At 35.7% G+C, this 22986-nt stretch overlaps 1 protein-coding gene across 4 annotated transcripts in view; it reads left to right on the top strand.

The window, feature by feature from the left end:
• Positions 1 to 22986, top strand: part of CDK17 (cyclin dependent kinase 17) — an 89511-nt gene that overhangs the window by 34417 nt on the left and 32108 nt on the right. For 3 of the 4 annotated variants that reach the window (XM_059473421.1, XM_059473422.1, XM_059473423.1), the window contains exons 2-4: positions 1845 to 1993; positions 15231 to 15395; positions 21583 to 21716. In XM_059473421.1, the coding sequence (XP_059329404.1) occupies positions 1876 to 1993; positions 15231 to 15395; positions 21583 to 21716 (417 nt within the window). In that variant the 5' untranslated portion in view covers positions 1845 to 1875. Of the gene's footprint in view, positions 1 to 1844; positions 1994 to 6554; positions 6594 to 15230; positions 15396 to 21582; positions 21717 to 22986 lie in introns of all 4 variants that reach the window. The other variant, XM_059473420.1, reaches the window with a different exon arrangement.

Here is a 22986-nt window from a genome sequence, read left to right as displayed (position 1 = left end):
CTAAAAATTGCATGTATCCTTTTTTGAGAATAATACAGGTAGGAAGATGCAAGTTTCAAAAAACATCATGGGACAATTGAGTAAAACTACACATAAATGATGTGTCCTTCCAATTTTTTTTACAACATTGGCCTTATTAGAGAAACATGGGCATTTATTTTGAAAAAGTTTGAATGCAGAAATAAAACACTGTCAAGTAAGATCTTTGTAGCCTGGTCCTGAACAGGAAAAATAAATGTTCCCTCTGGATTGCTATCTGAATGCAGTTTCTTAACAATAAGAATATCCTGCTTTTGACTTGAGAGAGTAAAATTATTCATACTTAGGTGTGGCTTTATTGCACATACAGCAGTGCATTAAAGGGGCAGTTAAGAAACTTCTGGCTTAACTGTATCTACAGCAGTATATTTTATTTCCTATGTATCTCTACCTAGTGCCTGAATGATTCTGCTTTATAGTAGCTGTGATTGTCTGAGATGTTAGTTACCCTGTTTTGTAATCCACCTCTTTCCCCTTGGATGCAGCTGTTGCTTTGCCAGTGATTTTACTGTTCGTCTCAGACTTTGGAGCTCATATCCCAATGGTCTTTTATTCACCCCTACTGTGTTCCTTGCTTTCCTAAACAATCTAATATTGTGAAATTCTGCTACCACCAGCAGCCACTTTCAGATTTGTTGTACCAATTTGTTCTTCTTTTTATTATGAAGCAGCTTAAAAAAGAGTAAGTTCGTTGAAATGTGTACACTTAATGGGACGTTGTCAATATAAAATTGTATTCACAATTTGTTATTAAATGTGGATCTTTGGCATACTACTTGTTGCATTTCTCTGTTTAAATGAGAATATTGAGCAAAATTTGATTTTATATGTGAATTATGAATTTTGGAAGGCAAAGAACCTCATGGGAGGGGGGAAAAATATATGAGCATTTCAGACTTCACTATGCTGTGCTTGTGTTGAACACTGCACATGTGATTCTTGGAGTCTATGAGCAGATGAACAAGTTAGAGAGAAATAACATCAAGGGTGAACTGTCCATATGGAGTAAGGAGAGGCAGAACTGTGCCTCTTGTTATGCAAGGGCACACGTATGGCCCACCACAAAGTTCACTTGCCAGCTCAGTCTTGTGGCAGCATGTTTATTGACCTGGACCTTTATTATTATGGTTTGTTTGCTTACAGCTTTCTAGGGACAAAGTGCCTTCTGCTTTGTTCCTAGTTCCATCCTACTGCTTGACTCTTAAGGGAAACATCCATCCTAGCCAGAGTTTTGTTACCAGACCCTGGCCATCCTATTTCTCTAGGTGGGATGGTGTTTGAGAACTGCTTTTGTGTTTAAGACTTTCAGCATTGTCCCCTTCTTCTGTTTGTAAAAAGGGTAAAATAGAGAGGAGTTTGGTAAGTTTTCATCATAAAAAATTGGGCTGAAAAAGAGAAAGGGTTACAGTCTCCTTCTCCTTAGTGGGATTAGTGAAAGACACTGTGGAGGAGGCCACAGAGCACACACTGATCTAGTTCTCAGATGACTGTTTCCTTTATTATTGGACTGTAAAATTGGTTATGAAGTTAGCTGTTTTTCCAAAACAAAAATCCAAACAAGTCCAAAGGTTCTTTTTTTTTTCCAAATAGAAATAAAAATTGCAAAAATGTATGGGCATCAACCTCTCAACACATTCATCTTCAGTCCAGTAGAGTAATCTTGCTTAGGGATATTATTTTAAGTATAACTTGCATATTGCCCAAGTTTTCTGTAAGCCTTCCTGCATTTTTATGTCAGTCAATTAAACTTCATTTTCTGATTACCTAATTATTTCTCACTTTTTGTTATTTATTTTTGTTTTCAGGCTTCCTTAAGCCAGACTCAATATCGATAGAATGAAAAAATTTAAGAGAAGACTTTCCTTAACCTTGCGAGGAAGCCAGACCATCGATGAATCGCTGTCTGAGCTAGCAGAACAAATGACAATTGAAGAAAACAGCAGCAAAGATAACGGTAAGCATGTCTTTTACTTTGTAGAAAATGTAAGAATTTTGTCAGGCCCTATTCAAGTGAGCATTGCTGGGGTTTATTTAAATTTTCACAGTTGCAGGGATTTTCTCTCTAACCTTTTTTTTTTTTTCTTATATTCCACTACCCTAGTTCTTTCAACAGGTTGATATGGTATTACATACTGGTTTGGTTTGCTTTGGTATTGAACTGTCATACAGCTATTTATCAAAAGCTACCTAAATTTATCTTTTTATGTTGTGTGCACCAAGGCTTATAGATGCTCTTGCAGTATATTGAAATCCATTGTATGGGTTTAGTGAGTCTCACATCAGCTTCATATGGCTTCAAATTCAGTCTGTTCTCAAAATCATTATTTAGTAATATGATTGACTAATTGCTTAAGCATTCCGTATAAAACTGTTTACCTTACATTGATGATGCAGTGCGGTAGTCTAAATTTTGTCATCTCTTCATGTCTCTCAGAAGTACTTCTCTTCACCACTATGAAGGTGACTAGAAACATTCAGGATAACCAGCTTGTCTCTGTATTCTTACATAAGTCTTTGGCTGATCCCATAGATGTGTTGGCTGCTGTGAAGTCCCCATTAGTGATGATGCCGCTTTTGGATGCAATCTGCAGTAATAATGACTGGAAGAGGTTTTGTTGCTTGTTCTGCTTCCCGGGCTGCAGCATTTAAGTCGTATTTCATCTTCAGTGCTGATTAGCATTATTTTTTGCTTTGCTGATATCTAAGATTTTTTTGTTTATCAAGAGATCTGAATTTTATTTTTGCCCCACTTCACAACAATAAAGGATTCTGAGTTTTCCCATTGAAAACTGACAGGGCCAGGAAATTTGAGTAGAGGTAGAGATGATGGAATTTGCCCTGCAGATTTTTAAAGCTCTGTTCAAGATACATTGCATAACAAGATTTTGAGAGCAGAATTTACCTTTGGCAAAACAAAGCTAATAACGTTTTTCATTTTTACCTTCAATCCCTGGTATACTCATTGCTGTTGTCCTGTTTTTAATATGGGCCATGCCCAGTATTCTGAGAGACAAGGTTTATTACAACTTCTTATATGTTGATATAGCAGGTCTACTCTGCAGCAACAATTGCAGTACTTTTGCACTATCTGTTAAGTCGGTTTTGAGACACTGAGTTTGTCCCACGTGATTTTGCTTGTATTCGCCTTTGTTACTGATGCATATTTTTTCAGACCTGTATATACTTCTGCAAGATTGATTTCGTTATGTAAATAAGTGCAAAGAATGTTACTTTCATGCTGAGAAATGAACATTAAAAAATTGTTACCAGCATCATTGAGTGTACTGAACTGGGTTGCTGAATTGATTCATTGAAACTGAATCCAGGAAGAATAAAAAGATTTTACCTTAAACTGGACCATGTGCTGGGTATCAGCTCGAGGGACAGAGAACACAATTACCTGTTTACAGAAGCATGAGCTTATGCCATCTTAAGCCATCTGTAAAACCATTTGCAGCTTGTAATATTTATCTGAGAATAATCCCAAACAGTAAAACTTGGATGTCTGCATGCTTGTCACCAAACTGTGACAAGCTTATCTTGTCAGTAGATATTTAAAGGGTTAAAATAAGTAAAAAATACAATTCAAGAAAATGTTCCTAATTGCAAATTACTTATCTAGCTTTTAGTGCTCTTTTTATTTTACTTTCCATGGTAATTCATTGGCCAAAGGGAATCTTGCGTATTAAAATTGTAATAATGACATATGCAATGTTTATACCTGGAGAACATTGTTGGTGCCTTAGTACAGTGTTATTGGATACACTCAAGGTGTTGTAGAACCTCTTAAAAGAAGACATAGAGTATAAACTGTACTTTGCTGTGCCTAATCTTTAACTCATCACTTCATGTCATTAAAAAAAGTTTTACTGACCCTTGCTACCTTTTTTCAGATTCTTCCAGAAAGCAGTTATTAGTACTTGTGCTATCTTTCATCTTGCAGATGTGAACAGGATACTACATTGTGGATTTTTGTTTTCCTTTGTTTTTCCTTTCTGACCCTACTTTTCTTAGAAAGTAGGGTTGGAAAATGCTTGCTGCTCTAGCTAGTCTTGCTTTTCTAAAGGATGCTCTAACTTTCCCACAGATGAAGATATTTTGGAAAGAGTATTTTTCAGACAGACCACAGGGATTGGGCTTTGGGTAACGATTGTTGAAAAAACAGCCAAGAAATTATTTTTCTCTTTTGGTGAAAGACTAATTTAGTAAAGAACATTGCCTGGAAAAAATCCTTCAGTGGGCATTTAAAAAAATTTGCTGACAAAGGAGTGCTTCGATGAGAAAGGTTTTCCTTGGCGTCTTACAAAATCACAGTACTAAAAAGCCTGCACTAATTGTAAATATCCAACTGAGACGCATGAGAGGATGTAGTCTCTTGAAGAATATTTTAAAGTGATAGCTGCACTATGATCTTGAAAGTACGTCCTTTACTGTGGTGGTGCTGATCTCAGGAGGCAGGAGTAACCATCTCCTTAGTTCTGCATTTAAGAACAAACAGCTCCTTTACCCTGTGAAACAGAGAAACAAATGTGCCCAGTTAAAAGGCTTTGAATCTGTTCCTGAAGAAACTTAATGTCTAGTAAATCAAAGGCATGCCAGTATATTAGTCTACAGAGATTTAGAGTCAGGGATACAAATAATCTTCAGAAAGTGATTCTTCATATGTGCTTTATTTTCAAGCATTACATCATGAACTTGGGAAATAAGAGTTGAAGGGGATTGAAACTGTACATTTCAGGTCAGAAGGCAAGACTAGATCCTGAATGCTGAAGGCCTTTACAGCAAAATTTAATTCCATTGTTATTGTCCAATTCTTTTGTTTTAAGTTTTTCTTTCTGGTAAATCGCTCATCTTGTCTCCTGTCCATGCTGATGGCTGTGTTCACTGAGGCTTATAATTTTATACATGCTATTTTTTTTTCCTTCCTGGGAAACAGCTGTGTTACTGGGTTATGGAGATTGTAGAGACTGTGTCCATACAAAACCACATCTGTGCTGACCTAGAATCCAGACTTATCTCCATCTGATTTATATCCTGCAAAATACTTATATATATACATTTTTATACAAATATGTATATAGACATGTAGAGATATATTCTGTAAAAATTCTTGTTATAAGTTGCAGTTCAGCACTGCCATTCCAGATGTAGATCACTTGTACATAGTATTAGGGACCTTTCCTTATGGTCACCTGTTTGCAATAACCTGTGTTATTGCCCCCCTGCCAAATGTTTTTTTCTCCCAAAACAATTGCCTGTGATTTCAAGTTAAATGCAGCTCCCATCCAGAGGCCCACCTTGTCATTTGCTGCAGCTTTGAGTGGGTTGTTTCAAGATTCAAAGAACAGTACTCCTAATGTAGAACAAATTGTCCCATTTGTAGTTCACGGCCACAAAAATAGATCCATAACTTTTGATTTCTTTGCAGTGCATTGGTACCACTGAATCAGCTCCCCTTTTGTATGCAGTCTCATTTAATACACAGCCTCCTTCATCGTGTGGTGTCAGTACAATCTCAGTATGCATCACTCATCCATGAGCAGCAAAATGGGATTAGCAGGGATCAACCCATATTGTTCAATGCAGTAGCGCAGAGCTGTTGCACTGAATATAGAACAACCATTGGGCTTGGGTTTTTTGGAACACCATCAAATTATTTAGTGACCAGAAACCTATATATAATTTAATCTTTCATACAAATTATGTTCATCATAATTGGCTTCTGGGTGAGGAAGCACTGCCAAATCAGGTCATAAACCGTAAAAATAGAGGGACCAGTGAAATACCTAATAATATATCTGAAGCCTTATGAACTGTGGACTGTATGAAGTATACTTCGGGCTAGTCTTTCATCTGAGGACAAAAGCTTTTCTTGGTCTCTGGTGTTTCAACATATAAAACCAATTAGGTGGATTTGTTGTTTATTTTTAATTTTTCATACTAACAATGCTTGCTTTTTTAATTCTAGATTTTACCTTAATATATGTGTTTTGATTAATATTGACAATATAAAATGATAATTTGTAGGAGTTGATAACTAAATTTACCCATTAAATTTTTCTTTGGCAATGACACACTAATGAAATCTGGCTAGAAGTGACATCCAAATCATGCATATTTAATGCCTAATTAAGTGTAAAATTTATGCAAATACTTCAAACACATATGATCTCTAGTGAAAGCAAAAAATGTGGCTGTATTGTCTAACATTATGAAATGCACTGTCACAAACTCCAAGCATGCTTTTAAGAATAATTGCAAGACACATTCCAAAATACAGCCACAGCTCTTGCATTAATTTATAAGTAACTTGGAAAGCCGTCTGTTTTGTTGGGGTTTTTGGTACAGATAAATACACATGTGCATAGTAAACAAAAAAAGGTGTCATTCTGATAGAAATGGCTACATGAATTTGTAAAATAATACTTATCTTCATTTGGTCTCTTTTAGCTCAGTGATGTGATCATAGGATCCAGTCTCATGAACACTTGCATAATTTTTTTGTAATTTTACAGGTGTGAGTAATAATGGAAGGATCAGCTACGGTAAAGTGCGTAAGTGTTTTTTAGGTTTAAGGCATTAATGGCTAGTTAATACTCTTGATAAGAGGGATGAATGTTTTTACAATTTAACACATTGCAATACTGTCTCAGAACATCCAAACGCCTTTGTAGTTTTAATCATTTCATGTCATCTTCAACAGAGCTGAGAAATTTCCATTCCATCTGCTATGTGTAATTCCTTGAGTATGGAAGGAAAACAGTTTGTTGCAACATATTTTCAAGACAGTGTTCTTGAATTGAAAATATGAGCACAGAAATGCTTACTGGTAATAAATTGGTAAAATTTCTCTGTTGATGTTGGAGGAAAGTATCAGTATGAAGATGTGGGTGGGTAGAGGGAGAAGAAATCCCCAGAACTGCTAGAACTCATTCTAGAACTACAGATTACTGTGAGTAATTGGTAGCTGTCACAGCTAAACACTGATCCTTGTACTGTCCCTTACACTGTACTGGCAATGTTTTTATTATAGTCTGTATGTACTCTTCTGTGCTGTGGTTTGCATCCTTTTTTGTTATTACTGTTCAGTACGGTTTCTCCATCCCACGTATGCTGCACAACATAGTGTTCTTTCTTCCCTTCTGTTTTAATTTGCTTCTTCCCACAATACCTAGAGGCTCTGTTCATATGTGGAAGTGCTTATAAAGTGAAATGAGCATGAAAATTCAGTGCCTGAAAGCATGCTGCAGAGACCCATAGTCTTGGAGGGCTGTGTGGGGGCTTTGTCCACTCATTAATGTTTCCTTAGAGGTAGAGTACAAGTTTGGCAGGGAACGTAATGTTTAGATGCAGATGTGGACTGTCTTAATACTCCAGATTTTTGTTAGTGTAGGCTCACTGATGAATATGCAGAGATGCTTTTCAAATGGTATTCAGGTGGAGTCGTTAAGTATAGAAAAGTAAAATGCACATAAGTAGCCAACACTGTTTCTGAAATTAGGACAAAGAGGAGCCAGATCCTCTCTTCTCTGGTTTGGTTGGCAGCCTGGTCTCACAGATGTTTGCATTGGGAGTTGTCTGTGTGAATGCAAGGATAGATGCCAGGGATACTTGTATCTTGGCTGTGGTATTGACATGCATTGAATTAAATTGTAGCTGAAATATTTTTTCTGAAGGTTTTGGTGTAGTGTGATGCCCTTTGCAGTTACAGTTTTAAACTGATGGTGTGTTATGCTTGATATGATTTAAGGTACAGAATTACCATGCTTATGTTCCAGTATAGGTTCTGATGACCAAAAATATTATCTGAGAATTACCTTCTGAGCAATATGAAATAAATAAATCTTAAAGGCAGGGTTTTGGTTTTCAATATATTTCACTTGATTGTGATCTTTATTTTTTTCATACCTCGAAGACAAAACCTCACTCTGCATGAAATAACTTTGAAAGGTTTTCTGTAGTGTTTTTTAGATGTCTTGATCTCATTCTTTGCCTTGTGTATTTGTAGTTTGTTATTGTCGTTAAGACAGAAAAAAATCTGTCCTTTCTGTCCTAAATTTAAAAAAAGGTATATTGGACTTTACACTGCATTTTAATAATTGAGGTACTTCATTTCTTAGAGGAGGGTGACAACTGTGTTTCTTCAGGGTTATATTAGCATATTTTTTTTCAAATGTTCTACTAGTACTTTTTGCCTTGTGTTGTGCAGGTGAGGAACATTTGCTCTGGAACGACTGCTGTACTCAAATGGATTAATTTGAGCAATAGGAGTAATCCCTTGAAGTTTTGCCAAATTTTTAAAATCGGAATATTCAGTAGTTTGAGGATTTCATCTTATTGTTTAATGACAAACATTGGTTTAAATGGTATTGAGTGGTTGTTCTGTTTTTAGAGTGACTCAGTGTTTTCCTGGGTATCACATAACAGAATCCAAGGAAACAAACCCATAAAATAATCTATAAATACCCAGTATTTTGTAGTGTTCCTCATCCAGCTCCTGGAGAGTACATCTATAGCAAGCGTATTGCTGCTTTGGGTTATTTAAATGTATCTTATATGGAGGCTGTCACCTGCAATCAACTAATTTTACTGAGTGGGTCTGACTGCCTTACAGCAGTGTAATTAAAATTTATACAGTGCAGCATGCCAATTCTATAATATCAGAAATTCACTTGCTTACATTCTAGAATTTTTGAAGAAAAATAGGGCTTCTTGACAACAGCTTCTTTAGCAGTTTGTTCAAAATATTTTATATTTCAATTCCAAAAAAATATCAGGTTTTGTTATGTAAAAACTGAATAATCATTAGCAGAGCCTAACATTCAGATCAGGTAAATGAATGTGTAGTAGATGGTGCTGAAATATGAGTAAGTTACATGACAGTAGCATTTGAGAAGCCTACATAAATAGTTCTAAAATGTTGTGATGATGCAGTATAAGCTTCATGAATGCAAAGCTGTTCAGAGAATGAATATTTAATTTCACAAATGTAGATTTTTGACACTTTTCCATTCCCCATAAATTGGAAGTGATAAAAAAACCTTCTAAGTTTTCTGGAGCAAGGGTGAGGTCAAGGTGGTGGAAAAGATACTGCATTGAATCCTGTCCTATAAAATCCAGTAGTGGATTCTTGAGACACTTAGTGAGATTTTCTTACACTTGAGCCAGTCCAAAGTCAAGTTGCAGCTTAAAGTGTCAAGTGAGGTTCTGCCTCCATCCTTCTGTCAGCAGCTGTGCTCTGTATACCCCATAGTCATCTAGTTCAAAAACCTGAATCAAAATTACATTACTTTCTTGTTGGGAGGCAGGGGGAAGAACCTTGAGGCACATTTTTGGTAGAAGCAATGAATTGTGGCAGTCGCAAAGATTCATCCTTACTTAGAGTATGGGCATGCCTGGATTCAATTTCCATTCCATACCCAAATCAGTAATCATATATGCTAAGTCTTCAGTATTTCTTACTTTGATTAGAAAATCTCCACATGTGTATTTTAACTTTATTTTTATGAATTTAAAGTATGTATTTATATGGTTTACATGTCCAGAATGGATAGTGCTTGTGGAATCAAACATTTTTTTGCAGACATACTCGTCTCTGTCAGTGATGTTTGATTTAAGGGAAAATGTCACCTTGTATGGCTGGTGATTTAATTCTTGTTAAAGCTAGTTGAAGAAAATACCATTGCAAAATTTAGGCAGTGAAATCTGAAAAACAGCGTGGTCTCTTTGTCACGTAATAGTGATACTCATGGGACATAAAAAAAGAAAGACTTAGTTGAGTATGTGATAATATATATTCATAAAAAGTGTTTTAAAATGCATTTACATTCCTAATGAAAACACTTTCTCTCTTTAATCCACCAGCTGACTGACATGTGACAGTATGTCAGTTGCTGAGGCTGTGCAAAAAAATGCCAGCAGCTCTGCAGGCTCTCTGGAGCTCAGCTTAAGTAAATCCAGTTAAGTAAATCCAGCACAGGAAAGAAAGTGGTAGTGTGGGTTTTTGTTATCATAGATGGATGAGGAAAAGAAACATTGTGGATTCATTGAAAAATTGCTTAACTCAGGAATAATTTCAGGTCAAGGTTTTTGGTTAATTTAAATTGCAGTTAAAGGAAGAAGACTAAGCCTCTTTATAAAATTGTTGGGTTTATTTAATTCCTTGGACAGGTTTCTTGGTTATATACACTGCTGTTCTACTTGACTCTGCCAGTTTTCATAATTATGAAGTAAAAAAAAAAATCTTGTCCACTTACACAATTGATTTGTCTCAGTGGTTCATTTGAGTTGTTTTATGGTTTTGTATGTTGGTTAGCATTGGTGTTGGCTTTATTTCAAAAGGAAAGCAGTGGTACCTCATTGGGTACAATGTTTTCTTAAAATAGGTGTGTGTATTCCAAAGCATTTCATGATCTAGCAACTCTTCAACCATTATTAAGCCAGACTGATTGTATATTGAGCAGCATTTTCTTTGAACAGTGCTGTTGGATTTATTTTGGGTTATGGCAACAGCGACGGAGGTTTGAACGACAGAATGTGAAAAGTACAAGAAAATGATCCAAATTATATAAAGGGTTACTCAGCACTCACCAAACTTGAACATCAAGTAATACAACAGTGCACAGTCACCATGCATTGCTCAGTTTTAACCCTTGCTGAAGGTGCACACTTAAACAAGATAACATGGACATGGTGTTTAAAATAAGGAGGGTGTGTTTTTATAGATATAAAACTAATGTGCATATGTGGATGTTCTTTTTTAAAGGGTGTCTATTGCAAGAATTGTTCAGGGACAATGAAAACTATGTGGTCATCCTGTACATTAGTACAGTTATAAATATTCTCATTGAGAATGTTTTTTAACTTCTTTCACATTGAAAGACTAGATTTGCATGATAGTTTAGTATGCTGCCTAAGAAATGAAAATGTTGAAATGGCATTGCTTGGAAGATGAGTCTAAGATTACATGATGTTGTAGCCAAAATAAGAAGATAACAATAATAACAACTGATGTTGTTATTATTGTAATAACAACTGATGAAATACAATATAAGAAGAACCACTGAAAAGTCTGTGTTTCAGCTTGTTTTCTATATCAGTTTGTTTTATTGGTTTGGAGCTACAGATTGTAGGGTGAGGAAAGAGAGCTGGAGATAAATGGCTAATAAGACCCTTGCTGGAATGGTTGTGCCAGCAACAGCCAACACAAGTAAATGGCCAGGTGCTGCAGAAGTCTTGTGCTGTAAGGACAGCTGGAGTTCTGCCTGTCTGTTCTCCAGTCTCTGAGGATGACATTTGAGGACAAGTACAAAGTACAGCATCATTTCCCCAGTGTACTGTATCAGTTTCTAGCTCAGAGACTTACTGAACTAGGCAAGTCTCTGTGTGGTTAGTAACCCTGAGCAGATTGCTTGTTCAGTCTCCTTTTGACTCTTGCAAGATTGGGTAGTTTTATCATCCTGTGCAAGGAGTTTCCACAGAAAAATCATTTTGTGTGCAGTATGCAACCTACCATGGCTGGCTTTTTCACTCTTGTGCTGAAGGAGGTGGTGGAACCAGCAGATTCCCAGGTGCCCTCTTCAGCCCTTCAGTGAGTCTGTGGGTTGTGTCGTGCTTGCTGTTGTAATCTACATGAGAGAGGAGTACCAGATGTGGGCATGATCTCAAAATGCAGTAGATCCACACAGTGAATTTTTAGTGGTTTTTTACTGACCTTTTAATTTCCACTATTCATTTAGCCTGTAGCTGAGTATTAAACCAACAGCAGCACATAGCTACTGAGTTATATTTACCAAGTAGAGTGACGCTAAAGTAAGGTATGTTTATGAGTTTTATATAGGGGAAATATTTTTCAAAGACTAATCAAACCAATAATCACAGAAATAAAATTATAAGCAGTTTCTATAGATATATGTAGTAAAGACATATAACTTTTACAGTTTAGACACATTTTATTCAAGGCCAGACACTTGACTAAACTTGCATCTTAGAACTGCTGTGTTGTACTTTAAATATAGTGATTCAACATATTAATAATTATGAAAAAATGGATGTGAATTAAATGAAAATGTAACTTCAAAAGAAGTACTTGTGAGACTTTGGAGAGAGAGGGAGTTGAATAGTTTTTTTTAAAGCACTTTTTAAAATTCTTGTATCTCCTAAATGCATGAAAACTGTAATAAGCGGTCTTGTAAAATAATTTGCGGCAAAGGTTTTCTTGATCATTTTCAATATTTGCTCCAACTCTTGGCTGTTACTGTCACATTTGCAGGGATGAGGTAACATAATGCAGAATTCATGCAACTGTTTCTTCAGAGGCTCCTAGCATAGGGCGGTGCGCACTGAATTGTTTATAACAAATATACTTTCCAAAATTCAAGCCCACGTTATACCATCATATGCTGTACAATCCCTCCTTTTTTGTAAATTAACATGTATCAGGATTTTAAACCCCCACTTATAAACTAGCAGTATTAGTACTTGTCTTAGTCAGAAATACAGTGTCACGTGAGTGTTTCTGTAACCTTCACTTCATTGTCTGCCAGTAGTTGTGCCTGTCCTACTATTTGACCTAAATTATTGTTGCAAAGTTTTATAATGGGCTCCACAATTTAGTACAGTACTTAAGACAGTAAAGTAGTAGTTTCCTATGATGACAAAAGTTATTTCTGTATAATTGGATCTTATCATATCAACCATTTATCATTCATTGTAATATAAATTTATTTGTTAATATGATATGTATTTGTCCCTATATTTGAGCTGATGAACTTTGCATATGTTAGGATATTTTAGGAATTTTGTTTTTAACTGTAAAATACATACAAATTTACCAGTGCCATGAGGAAAACAGATTTTTTCAATTATCTCTGTGCATCACACTGTCATGTTAGTAATGAACATAAAACTCCATCTCTACACAGACATTCAATGTATTCATAAATTCTGGCCTCTTTTGCATACTGCACAGTTCATGAAGGTAGATTGCTTTTAGCATGAGTAGACAAAAGCCATAGCATACAAGGAACTATTCATTTGTTCACCACTGCATCTAAACTCAGTGTGAGGTGTTTAGACTAGAAACTTAATCAAATTCAAATCAAATTAGCAAGAAAGTTGGAAAGCAAAAAGCTTTTGTTAACTTACCAAAAGCAGTAGTTGTGCTGAATGTGAGCCTGTGTCCTGTCATGGTAGTAATAGATTCTGTTAAAAATTGATGGGGAATTTGCTGCCTGCTGTCCTAGGATAAATCTGCTGTTAAAGGCATGCAACAATGAAGCTGGTATCACACTTAACTCAAAAGGGTGATGCAAGTGATTAGAACAGAAATGAGCATTTGGGACAGAGAAATGCAGGGGTTTGAAGACCCTGATCATGCTTTACAGACGTATACACAGATGTGTGGTGTATTTTTCCTCATCTTCAGCCACTCCAGCACTGTGTTTATGAAGGATGCTAATGAAAGGATGCAGGCAGGTTTGTAACAGTGCTGACATGTCCTTTCTGTTTTTGGTCTGCAGCATATTTTTTCCCCCAGGGGTTTTATTTTTTTCCCTGCAGCAGATGAGTTAGTGTTTTATGATTTTTTTTGTCTCACTGTGTTGTTCTTGTTTATATGCAAAAATTCCTTGTATAATTATTTCTTAGGGTCGTTGACCTGTCCTTGGGTAATTGTGTTTGTGTACTCCTGTCTCTGCTTTAGACTAATCATAATAATGTATCTAGAAGGTTTTTGTGTATGTGGGGAGAGAGGGTGTTCCCTTCAGGATCCTGTTTTCCATAGGTTATTAGGCATTTGTTGCTCTTCCTTTCCTTTACCATTGAAATTCTGCTTTCCATAAAATACTTCTCCTAGCTATATTATTCTTACTCCCCTTTTTTAGAAGGTAAAGGAAGATTTTGGGATCCCTGCATGTGGGTATATAAGGTGGAGTGATGAAATAGCATCCCAGACTGCTCCCTGTCCCAAGAGGCATGAGTGAAGCTCTGAGCACACCCAGGAGCAGTGGCTCCAGTGGGTGCTGCTCCATTCATTAACTCTCACACTGTGGTTGCTCAGTGTGTGGCTGCTGCCTTTTCTGTCTTCTGAGTAGTACCAAACATGAATCTGTAATGTTAAAAACAATCAAATTATGGAAAAACAAAATTACTTGAATCTCAACTGTTCTTTGGGCATAGCTTCTGTTCTTTTTCCTAGTATAGGGAGAGTGCTTGCATGTAGCTGCCAGATGACTCTGATCTCGTTTCTGAAGTGAGAGTATTTCATCTTTATTTTCTTGTATGAATGACTTCATTGGTGGCTCTGCTAAGTCCACTGTCGTGACAGTCAATGCAAGTGGGCATCTGTTCTGCTTCTTTTGGGGGTAAAAAAAACCCTCATGTTTTCAGAGTTAGCCTGCTTCTAGGACCATGTCTATCCTTGAGGGCTACTCCATGTGTGAGGAGTCAGGTTGCTGAGGGAACATGAATACCCAGATACTGCTCACACTCGTAAATGAGCTTTTAAAATTTCTAAGACTTCATTCTTTTAGAAAGTGCTTATCAATGATAATAACTTTTTTTTAAAAAAATCTCTGTGAACCATCTGAAACACAAACCAGTAGAAAGCCAAAATAAATAAAAAATTGAATGCTTAATTTTTTTGATACCCTGGAAGGTAATAACTTTAATTATGGCATGACAACTCTGGGAGGTGTAGACAGGTATGGTTTCTTCTAAAGATCTGCAGTGGCAAGGCTTTGGTATTAGTCACCCACAAGAATTTTGAAGGGGAGAATATTTTTGAAGGCTTATAATTGAATTTGCTCATCATAGTTGTCTCATAACAGCTGTCCTGTTTAAAAGTAAAGATGAAGCATTGTGCAGTAAGACAGAAGAAAATAATTACAGTGGTCTGGTTTTATTGACATTCTAAGACTGTATATTCAGGGCATTTACTTGTCCAGCAGCAGAGTGACAGGATTTAGTAAAATGAAGTTTGGGTAACACTTAATGCCATGTTTTGTACTTGTGTGTCAATAGAGAAATGGCCATAGTATGGTGGTCTGCTGTTAGCATGAAAGATCATTTTACCAGGCTGGTGATTTCCTGTTTACTAACTCTTCTCTTCTTTCTTTTTTTTTTCTTCTGGCATGTTCCTGACAATCCTCCTTACTTGTGGCAATGAATATTTTGATCCTTGTGAACTGTAGAGCCTATTGTGAAGAATGGCAGGCCTCCAACGTCTCACAGCATGCACTCATTTCTCCACCAGTACACGGGGTCTTTCAAGAAGCCCCCTTTGCGGAGACCACACAGCGTCATCGGGGGCAGCCTCGGCTCTTTCATGGCAATGCCCAGAAATGGGAGCAGATTAGGTAATTTCCTGCATTGTTTGTTTCAAATACTTTTTCTGTGAAAAATAGTGTTGGTATTGATTCATAGCAAGAGGTACAGATACTCTTATGGCTTTAATAAATATCAGAGTATGCAGTAATAGTTTCTGGAGTTCGAGAAATTTGTTCTTAAGGCACTGAATGTCTGTTAAGATTTTCAGGAAGAAAGCAATTAGAAGAGCACACAGAAAACACCCATTAATTTTTTACAACTTTAAAAGTTGCAAAAGTAACAAAATATTCTTTCTTAATACTTTGAAAAGAACCCATGTATCCACCTCAGTTAAGCATTGGCAAGAAGTACAATAAATGTACTATGAAAAAAAAGAGGATAATCATCCTATATGTGGAATTTTAAAAGAACTGCTGTATTACATCTCATTGTTCTGGAGAAAAAAATGGGGTTTTTTTCAGTGACAAATTCAGGCAACTTAGTTATAATTACCTTTTTATTGTTGTCCTGAGCTATTTGTGCTTCTGTGAAGCAAATAAGTTATGATTTTTTTTCTTCAAGTAATTTGTCAAATTGGTGCCTCTAGTCACCATTAATGTTTTATCCTGTTTTTATGTTATTTTAAATTATGCTTAATTAATTGATACTAGAAAATGAGAGCAAGTCACAGCTTCATTAGAGTTTTTATTAATTTGCAATCTCCTGCCCTCCTTTAGAAGTGTGATAAACTGATGTTTGAGATTAAGCTGTGAATTTTCAAGATAGTAGTCAAACCCTTTATATCCTCCTTTGGTGTAATACCACTCATCATGTTCAAAAAAATCCCTTTTTACTGCTTGAGTTACCATTCCAACTGAAAAAATATGTATATCCTGTTGACTTTACTCTAGTAGTTGCTGCTATCACACAAGAAAATGGATTTTAGTGTGCATGGTTTGACTACTCTATCAGTTTCTGATTTCAGTCCTGTAAACAGTATTTGCTTTTTCCTTTTTGCCCAACCAGTAATTAAGTTGCCAAGAATTTAACACAGAGAGAGAGTTTTTAAAAAAAATTGTGTAGTTAGAGGAATCTCTTTTTATCTGAATATGAAGTCTTTATGGATTATTTGTCAAACTAGATACATGTAAACTAAGTACAGGAGCAGCAAAGATGTGTTTTAGTACAGAGGCACCTGTACTCTTTCACTTGTGTTGCCCTTAACAAGAATTTCTAATTTTTTTAAAGTAGTATGGAATAGATGTATGTACAGAGTGTATCATGGAATCCCAGAAAGGTTTGGCTTGGAAGGAACCTCAAAGGATCACCTAGTTCCAACCTCTCTGCAATGGACAGGGACACTTTCCACTGGGCCTGGGTGCTCAGTATGTCTATGTTAAAAACATCTTTTTGCTTTGGATATGATAATGCCTTTTTATAAACTCCTTATTAGGTGGAAATACAAGTTAGTTGTGCTTGTTATCTACTAGTAAAAAACAGAGGTACAGGTGTATGCAATCATAATTCCTCTTTCTGCTCCTTTTCACATCTTTCTTTATTTTGTTCCTGCCATATGAGAATGGGTATTACTCATCAGGAATCAGGAAGCTGAGGTTTTCCCTGTTGGGATAATGACATCAGAAACAAAATAGTCAAATATGCTACACTGCATGAGACTTTCCTTTGCTTTCATCAACCCTCTTTTCTTTACAGTTTTTCCTCTATTTTGTAGGTAGAAAAGTGGTATCAGAAAGGTATCCTTGAAATACAAAATCATGTGAGGTAAAGGATGGTTATTTCGTTAAAGAAAACCAGATTAAATTGAGACCTGCCACAAGTGCATCTTCATGTTGCCCATGTTTGAATGAGATTATCACTATAAAAATTGACTGAGAAGCCCAGGAGGATTTTGGAGTTTCATTTGCTTTTTGAGCGTTGAACTTGAGTTTCTGCAGTTGTGATAATGTGTAAAATGCCAAAATACTTTAAAAATAATTTCTACTTGGAAATTCTCTGTTAGCTTTATGTTTTGTAAAATGCTGTGTAAAGGAAAAATTTTTGAGCTATGCCTTTTTAAGAAAATTTTTTTGCAATTTTAAATTTCAGTATTCTGTTACCAGAATGATTTTAAATAATAGAAGTGATTTTCAGACCAGATTGTGAAACTATTCAATGAGGGTTTAGCTGATAGATTTTTTTTAGTTCAGTTACATCTGTACAGCTTCTACAGTCTTGTACCTCTGGAAACATTTAGCTGCTGCAGTCCATGATGAAGCCAGAGGTAATAAACTTTTTTTGGACCTGACCTGGCTGAATGCAGAAGGAATCCAGCTGTCTTTGTTCCATATTTATATTAACATCACCTCTGGAGAGGCTCCTGGAATGTGCAGAGTTAACTGAAGTTGGCCGTGCTGATGAACTGCAGTAACACCCAGGAGAGAGTTAATCCTTGCTTTTGCCAGTTGTGTTGATACAGTTATGGAGAAGTTTTATTTAATTTTGTCATAAATATTATTTGAAAGGAATGATGTTTCCATACAGCATTCCATAGTTCAGTAATGGTAATGGCAAAGGCAGTTGCTCACTATGGTCTTCCTCAATTTGAATTATCGCTGAAATTAATCGTACAGTGTAGCCACTTCATAGAAAAATAAGCTTTGGAAAAGTGCACCATGGAAGAAATCCGTTATGCAAGTCACACGATTATTTTTGTAATAATTTGAAGTAAGGTGGAAAGATCATGCAGTCTGACTCAGTACTAATTAGTGACTTTGATTATGGCTCACTTGGAGGAGTTCTCATTTGCTGCACCGCAGGTTCCCTGTATTAATTCCTTCTGTAGTGTATTCCTCACAGCAGAAACGAGGACAGCCTTTTCCTTTAAATGTACTTCTGTAGTTTCCCTGTTATACTGTAGTCATCTGCACCTAGCTTTTCATTACATGGCCATTCTAGATATTTAATGAGATATGTGGAGTACATTAAAATAAATAATCTATGTAAGAGAATGGCTTGGTATTTGCAATTAAATCAATTCAATACATTATTGAATGATTAAAACCTCTGAAGACTATGCAAGCAAGCTTTCATGCAGGTAAACTTGTCTATAGAAAGGCTTAGAGAAATTAGAGAAATATTTAAATGGTTTTCATCATTGCTTATTTAAGCATCATTGTGCACCTGTGTAAAAATGATTAAAATGTTTGGGTTAATGCCTTAGTCTGGGGTTTATGCCATTAAAATAATGAACATAAGGCTATACTAATGCCTTTTTAATTGAATCAAATAAAAGGATGCATTTATATCAGCTGACAGCACAGTCAAGTTATTTTTAAAAAGCTTAAAATTATATCTGTTTAGAAAATAATTAAAACATCTGCAAACCCTTATAGATAGGAGTAGTTAGGTATTTAGCCTATTGGAAATGCATGTGCTTAATGATACATTTTTGCTTGCTCCAGCCAGTATCCTGCATAAACCTTCTTGGTTCTGGGTATGTAGCTTATCCAGACTTACCAGAATTAATCATATCACAGTGGTATTCAAAGCATCGTCTTAAATAAGTCTGAAATACTGCATTTTTAGACTTGATGGTACAGACCCTCTTTGTCTTCACATTCCTGATTTACAAAGAACAGAATTTCCTTGCAGCTACATTATATGTCCCAAGTATATGGGTTTGTAGTACTAGTTCTTGAAATAGTGCTTAGTTGTGTGTTATTACACAGGTGATCTTCTTAGTAGAAGAAGAATTATCTTTGTCAACTAGGGTGCTCTATGTAGTTCTGAGCATTGCATCTCCAATTCTCTTTTTTTAATTGTAAATTCATAATAAAAATGCTTTTATGAATGAAATGTGACAAATATGATAGTATCCGTCCCATAATTACTTTATTTAAAGTAATTATGTCTTTTTAAAATATAAATCAGTCTCTTTAAAAAAGAAATTATGTAATTGCACCATGGCTTAAAACACAGTACTACTTTAATTTTGTCAGTTTTTATTTTGTGAGATTGCCAAGATAACTGTGCCTTGCCTAGCTTCCATGAAGACAGTAGACTTTGGGTCCCAACCAGTGGGCTTGTTTTAACATGGGGATAAACAGATTGGGGAACAATTGTCAGTAGCTGTTACACTTCATTTTGCTAACAGAATCTAAAGAGCTGTAATTGCTAAATTGGATTACATGACCTCTCAGAAAAGTATTTTAAAAGAGGGTTTTTATTAAAGAAACAGTATGCTGAGTGTGCTATTATACCAGATATAACAGTGCTGGCATAACAGCTTTGCTGCAAGTATGTTTTAAGTAATGCTTTTATATTAATAAAATTAATTTTCCACAGTTTGTTAGAGATTTTTAAAAAGACAGCTGTCAAGTCACTACAGAGAAAACATTTCTTAGAGGCTTAGCAGAAGAGAGTCACGTTTTTTCTGCTTAGCTTGAAAACTATGGCTGATCTTTAGGAACCACTTTCTGAAACTGTTTTTCTGTGGCTCGAATTGCCATGCTTTTAGAAGCACTGATAAGTATTTAGCTTGTTTGAAATCAGAAGATTGCTCATTGTATAAGGAGTGCAGGTTTGGGGTTTTTTTTTCATTTAGTCCAAATCTGAGCATGACTTGCAGGGAAAATTCTGATTCAGTGTGGATTTTTGATAGAAAAGCAATATAAATGTGCATCACTGCTGGAAAATTTGCTTTGTGCATGAGATGCATGCTTTGTTTGTGTTTAATTACAATATTCTGAGTTAAAATATGTGTTGCTAATAACTTACAAATTAATCTTTCTTTTTATATCCATTCTGTTTTCCATAAAAGGAAATTGTTTGTACTGAGGAAGAATTTGTTCCTTTGAAGTGTGCATGACTCTATGTGAGCCAAGCTAGATAAAAAATATTTTAGAAGATGTGCAGATAATGAAAGATAGCCCTAGTGGTGCTTTTTTCCCCAGCAAATCCAATTTTCTTGGTTGTTGATGGTGGTAGAACTTGCAGTTTCTCTTTTTGTTTTTGAGGGCTTTTTCAATTGGCTGTACTGCTTTGCAAATGTTAAATATTTCCAGGTGTGTTGGTGGTAAGGCTGAGTTGATCTCTGTGTATTTAGCTAATACTATCATTTTTCAGAGATAGAGTTCTGGGATTTTTAGTTGTTCCTCAGGTTCTTTTACACCTTGTTGAAGATAATGATTTCTAACAAGGATCAGGAGACAGCAGGGAAACTGGTGTCTTTTGAAGCACCTACTTTATATATATAGGTATTTAATTTCTGGAGTAATTTTGCCGTTCAGTTATTTCAAAGTTGATGATGGAGCATTACTCATAGTGAATTACTTGTATGGCCACTTTCCCATGTGTCCTTTTGCAAATCATTTGGCTCTTTATGCTATAATGACACTGCCTTGACTTTCTTTTGTTGATTACAGTGTTTGTCTCCAAAGTCTGAAAAACCCTTTGGTTCTTAAAAGCAATGTATATATGTATGTGTTCATACCATATACATAAGCTTTTATGTGCAGGAATCCTAAGGATTGTGTAAAAATTAACAATTTCAGGTGACATGAAGGTTCTGCATCACATAACTCAAGCAGTTAGGTAAATTCCTCCATAAGGTCACAGATTTCACTTAATGGCTCTTAAAAGTCAGGTCTTCTACTGAATGCACTTGTATGTTGTGGACCTTGATTTAGATGGTTTTAATACATCCCCTGACTCCACACATGGATGCCAGGGGATTTTCTATTTGAAGCTTCTGTATTTGCCATTTCTGAAAATACTACTATACCTCTTGGTAGGAATTTAAAGTTTCTGAAGGTATATTTAGGTTACCAGCATTAGTCAGTCTGATTTGAAAATGTTAATTATTCTCAGCAACATTGTATATGCAAAAGCAGCTAAAGGAGAAGTGATACTGAGGAATTTTAGGAACTGAAGCTGGGAGGGGGTGTTGGCTTTTTGGAATTACAGCTGGAATTGGAATGTCTGTCTTTCGTTTTGGAAAATCGGGTTTTGCTGCAGTTGAAGTAAGTTTGCATAGACTTCCTATAAAGTAATCCTGTTCATTTTGTGGTTATTACTGAGTCATAAAAAGTGTGTATCAAGTCTGCCATGGCTGTGATGAGTCTTTGACTCTGCTGTAACTCAGTGCACAGTAATGATTCCGTTATTTTCCTTCTGTACAAAAGAGCTATTTGAGGCATTGCTGTTTAACTATTTTCAATTATTTGGATTATTTTTAAGATATTGTTCATGAAAATTTGAAAATGGGATCGGATGGGGAAAGTGATCAAGCTTCTGGAACGTCATCTGATGAGGTTCAGTCTCCCACAGGAGTTTGTCTCAGAAACCGGATACACAGACGAATCTCAATGGAGGTAATTCACTTTTCATATAAGGGTCATTTCAACTGACAAGAGAGTTGGGAGTTGCTTTAATTGTTTGTTGTAACTGGATGTCTTTTCAATTAACTTTAACCGACCATTCTGCCATATATTTCATGCAGAGAGCATTATTTTCATACTGTTTAAATTTATCTCCATTTATCACACAGAACAATGGTTATCTTGCACTGTTTATAAGCTGTTAAATTTGAAAATCTAAATATGTTTTGAAACCTGAATTTTTGGGAGGAATTTCTTAAGTGCAGCATTTGAATAGCTTTTTGTTTCATTGTGTGCAAGCCACTGAATGCATTCAAGAAGATACATGGTTTTGACACTTTTTACTTAACACTGTTTTTCTAGTCTTTGCAAAAGTAATGGTACAGCAGCAGCAATGGTCTTGACTGCTTCAGCCTTTTCCTCTCTTCCTGTTTTTTTTCACGAGCGGAACTTTACAGGATGGTAAACAAAAGGAGGAAAAGTACCTTATGAATAACTGTGCACATAATTTCCTTTATTTATGGCTCTCATTATGAACACTAGCCACCCTTGTGCTTGCTTTGTTGTCATTTCCCTTGGTGAACTAAAACAGAGCATTTCCCTTTTTCTGGAGTGTATAAAAGTTGCAGTTATAATGATGTCTTTGTTACAGAAACATGTAGAATTTTGTAGTTGCTGGTTTTGGTATACATTGCAAAAAGCATAGCTGTAAGATTTTGAATCTTCATTCAAGGTTCATATCAAATGCTGGATTGAGAAACTGATTTAGATAAGTTAACCTAGAGTGTCCATGCCAAAAAATTTTTTTTGTGAGGCGTTCTGCTATGCTTGGAATTCCAAGGCTCCAAGCATATAGCGCAGATATGATTTCAAAAATGTGTGAATTAGTTGTATTAATTATTTAGATAGTTTCTTGCACCTGGGAGGTTTTCTATTCAAATTTTTAAATTTCTATGTTATTTGATCTAAGACCTTTGTTTTCCTGGCTTTGCTTGCTGAAGTTTACTTGGGAGAACAAAGGTGGGTTTACTGGTTTATGCAGGATACTTCAAGTAAGGAAAAAAGTCATTGTGAAAACCTGCTTATCAGAATGTATGCTGGAGAAGCTAAAAATCAAGGAAATTACTTAAAAGTATTATTTGTTTTTTGTTCATTGTCTGTTTCTTCTCCATTTTGAAATGCATATTTATAACAGGAAAGAAAAAAAGAAATTAATGATTCATACTGAAATTAACAAACTGAAATGGAAATCCATCGGGTCTTC

The sequence above is a fragment of the Ammospiza nelsoni genome, chromosome 5, assembly GCF_027579445.1.
Source record: "Ammospiza nelsoni isolate bAmmNel1 chromosome 5, bAmmNel1.pri, whole genome shotgun sequence".
Taxonomy (NCBI): Eukaryota; Metazoa; Chordata; class Aves; order Passeriformes; family Passerellidae; genus Ammospiza; species Ammospiza nelsoni.
This window is presented reverse-complemented; position numbering and strand designations above follow the sequence as displayed.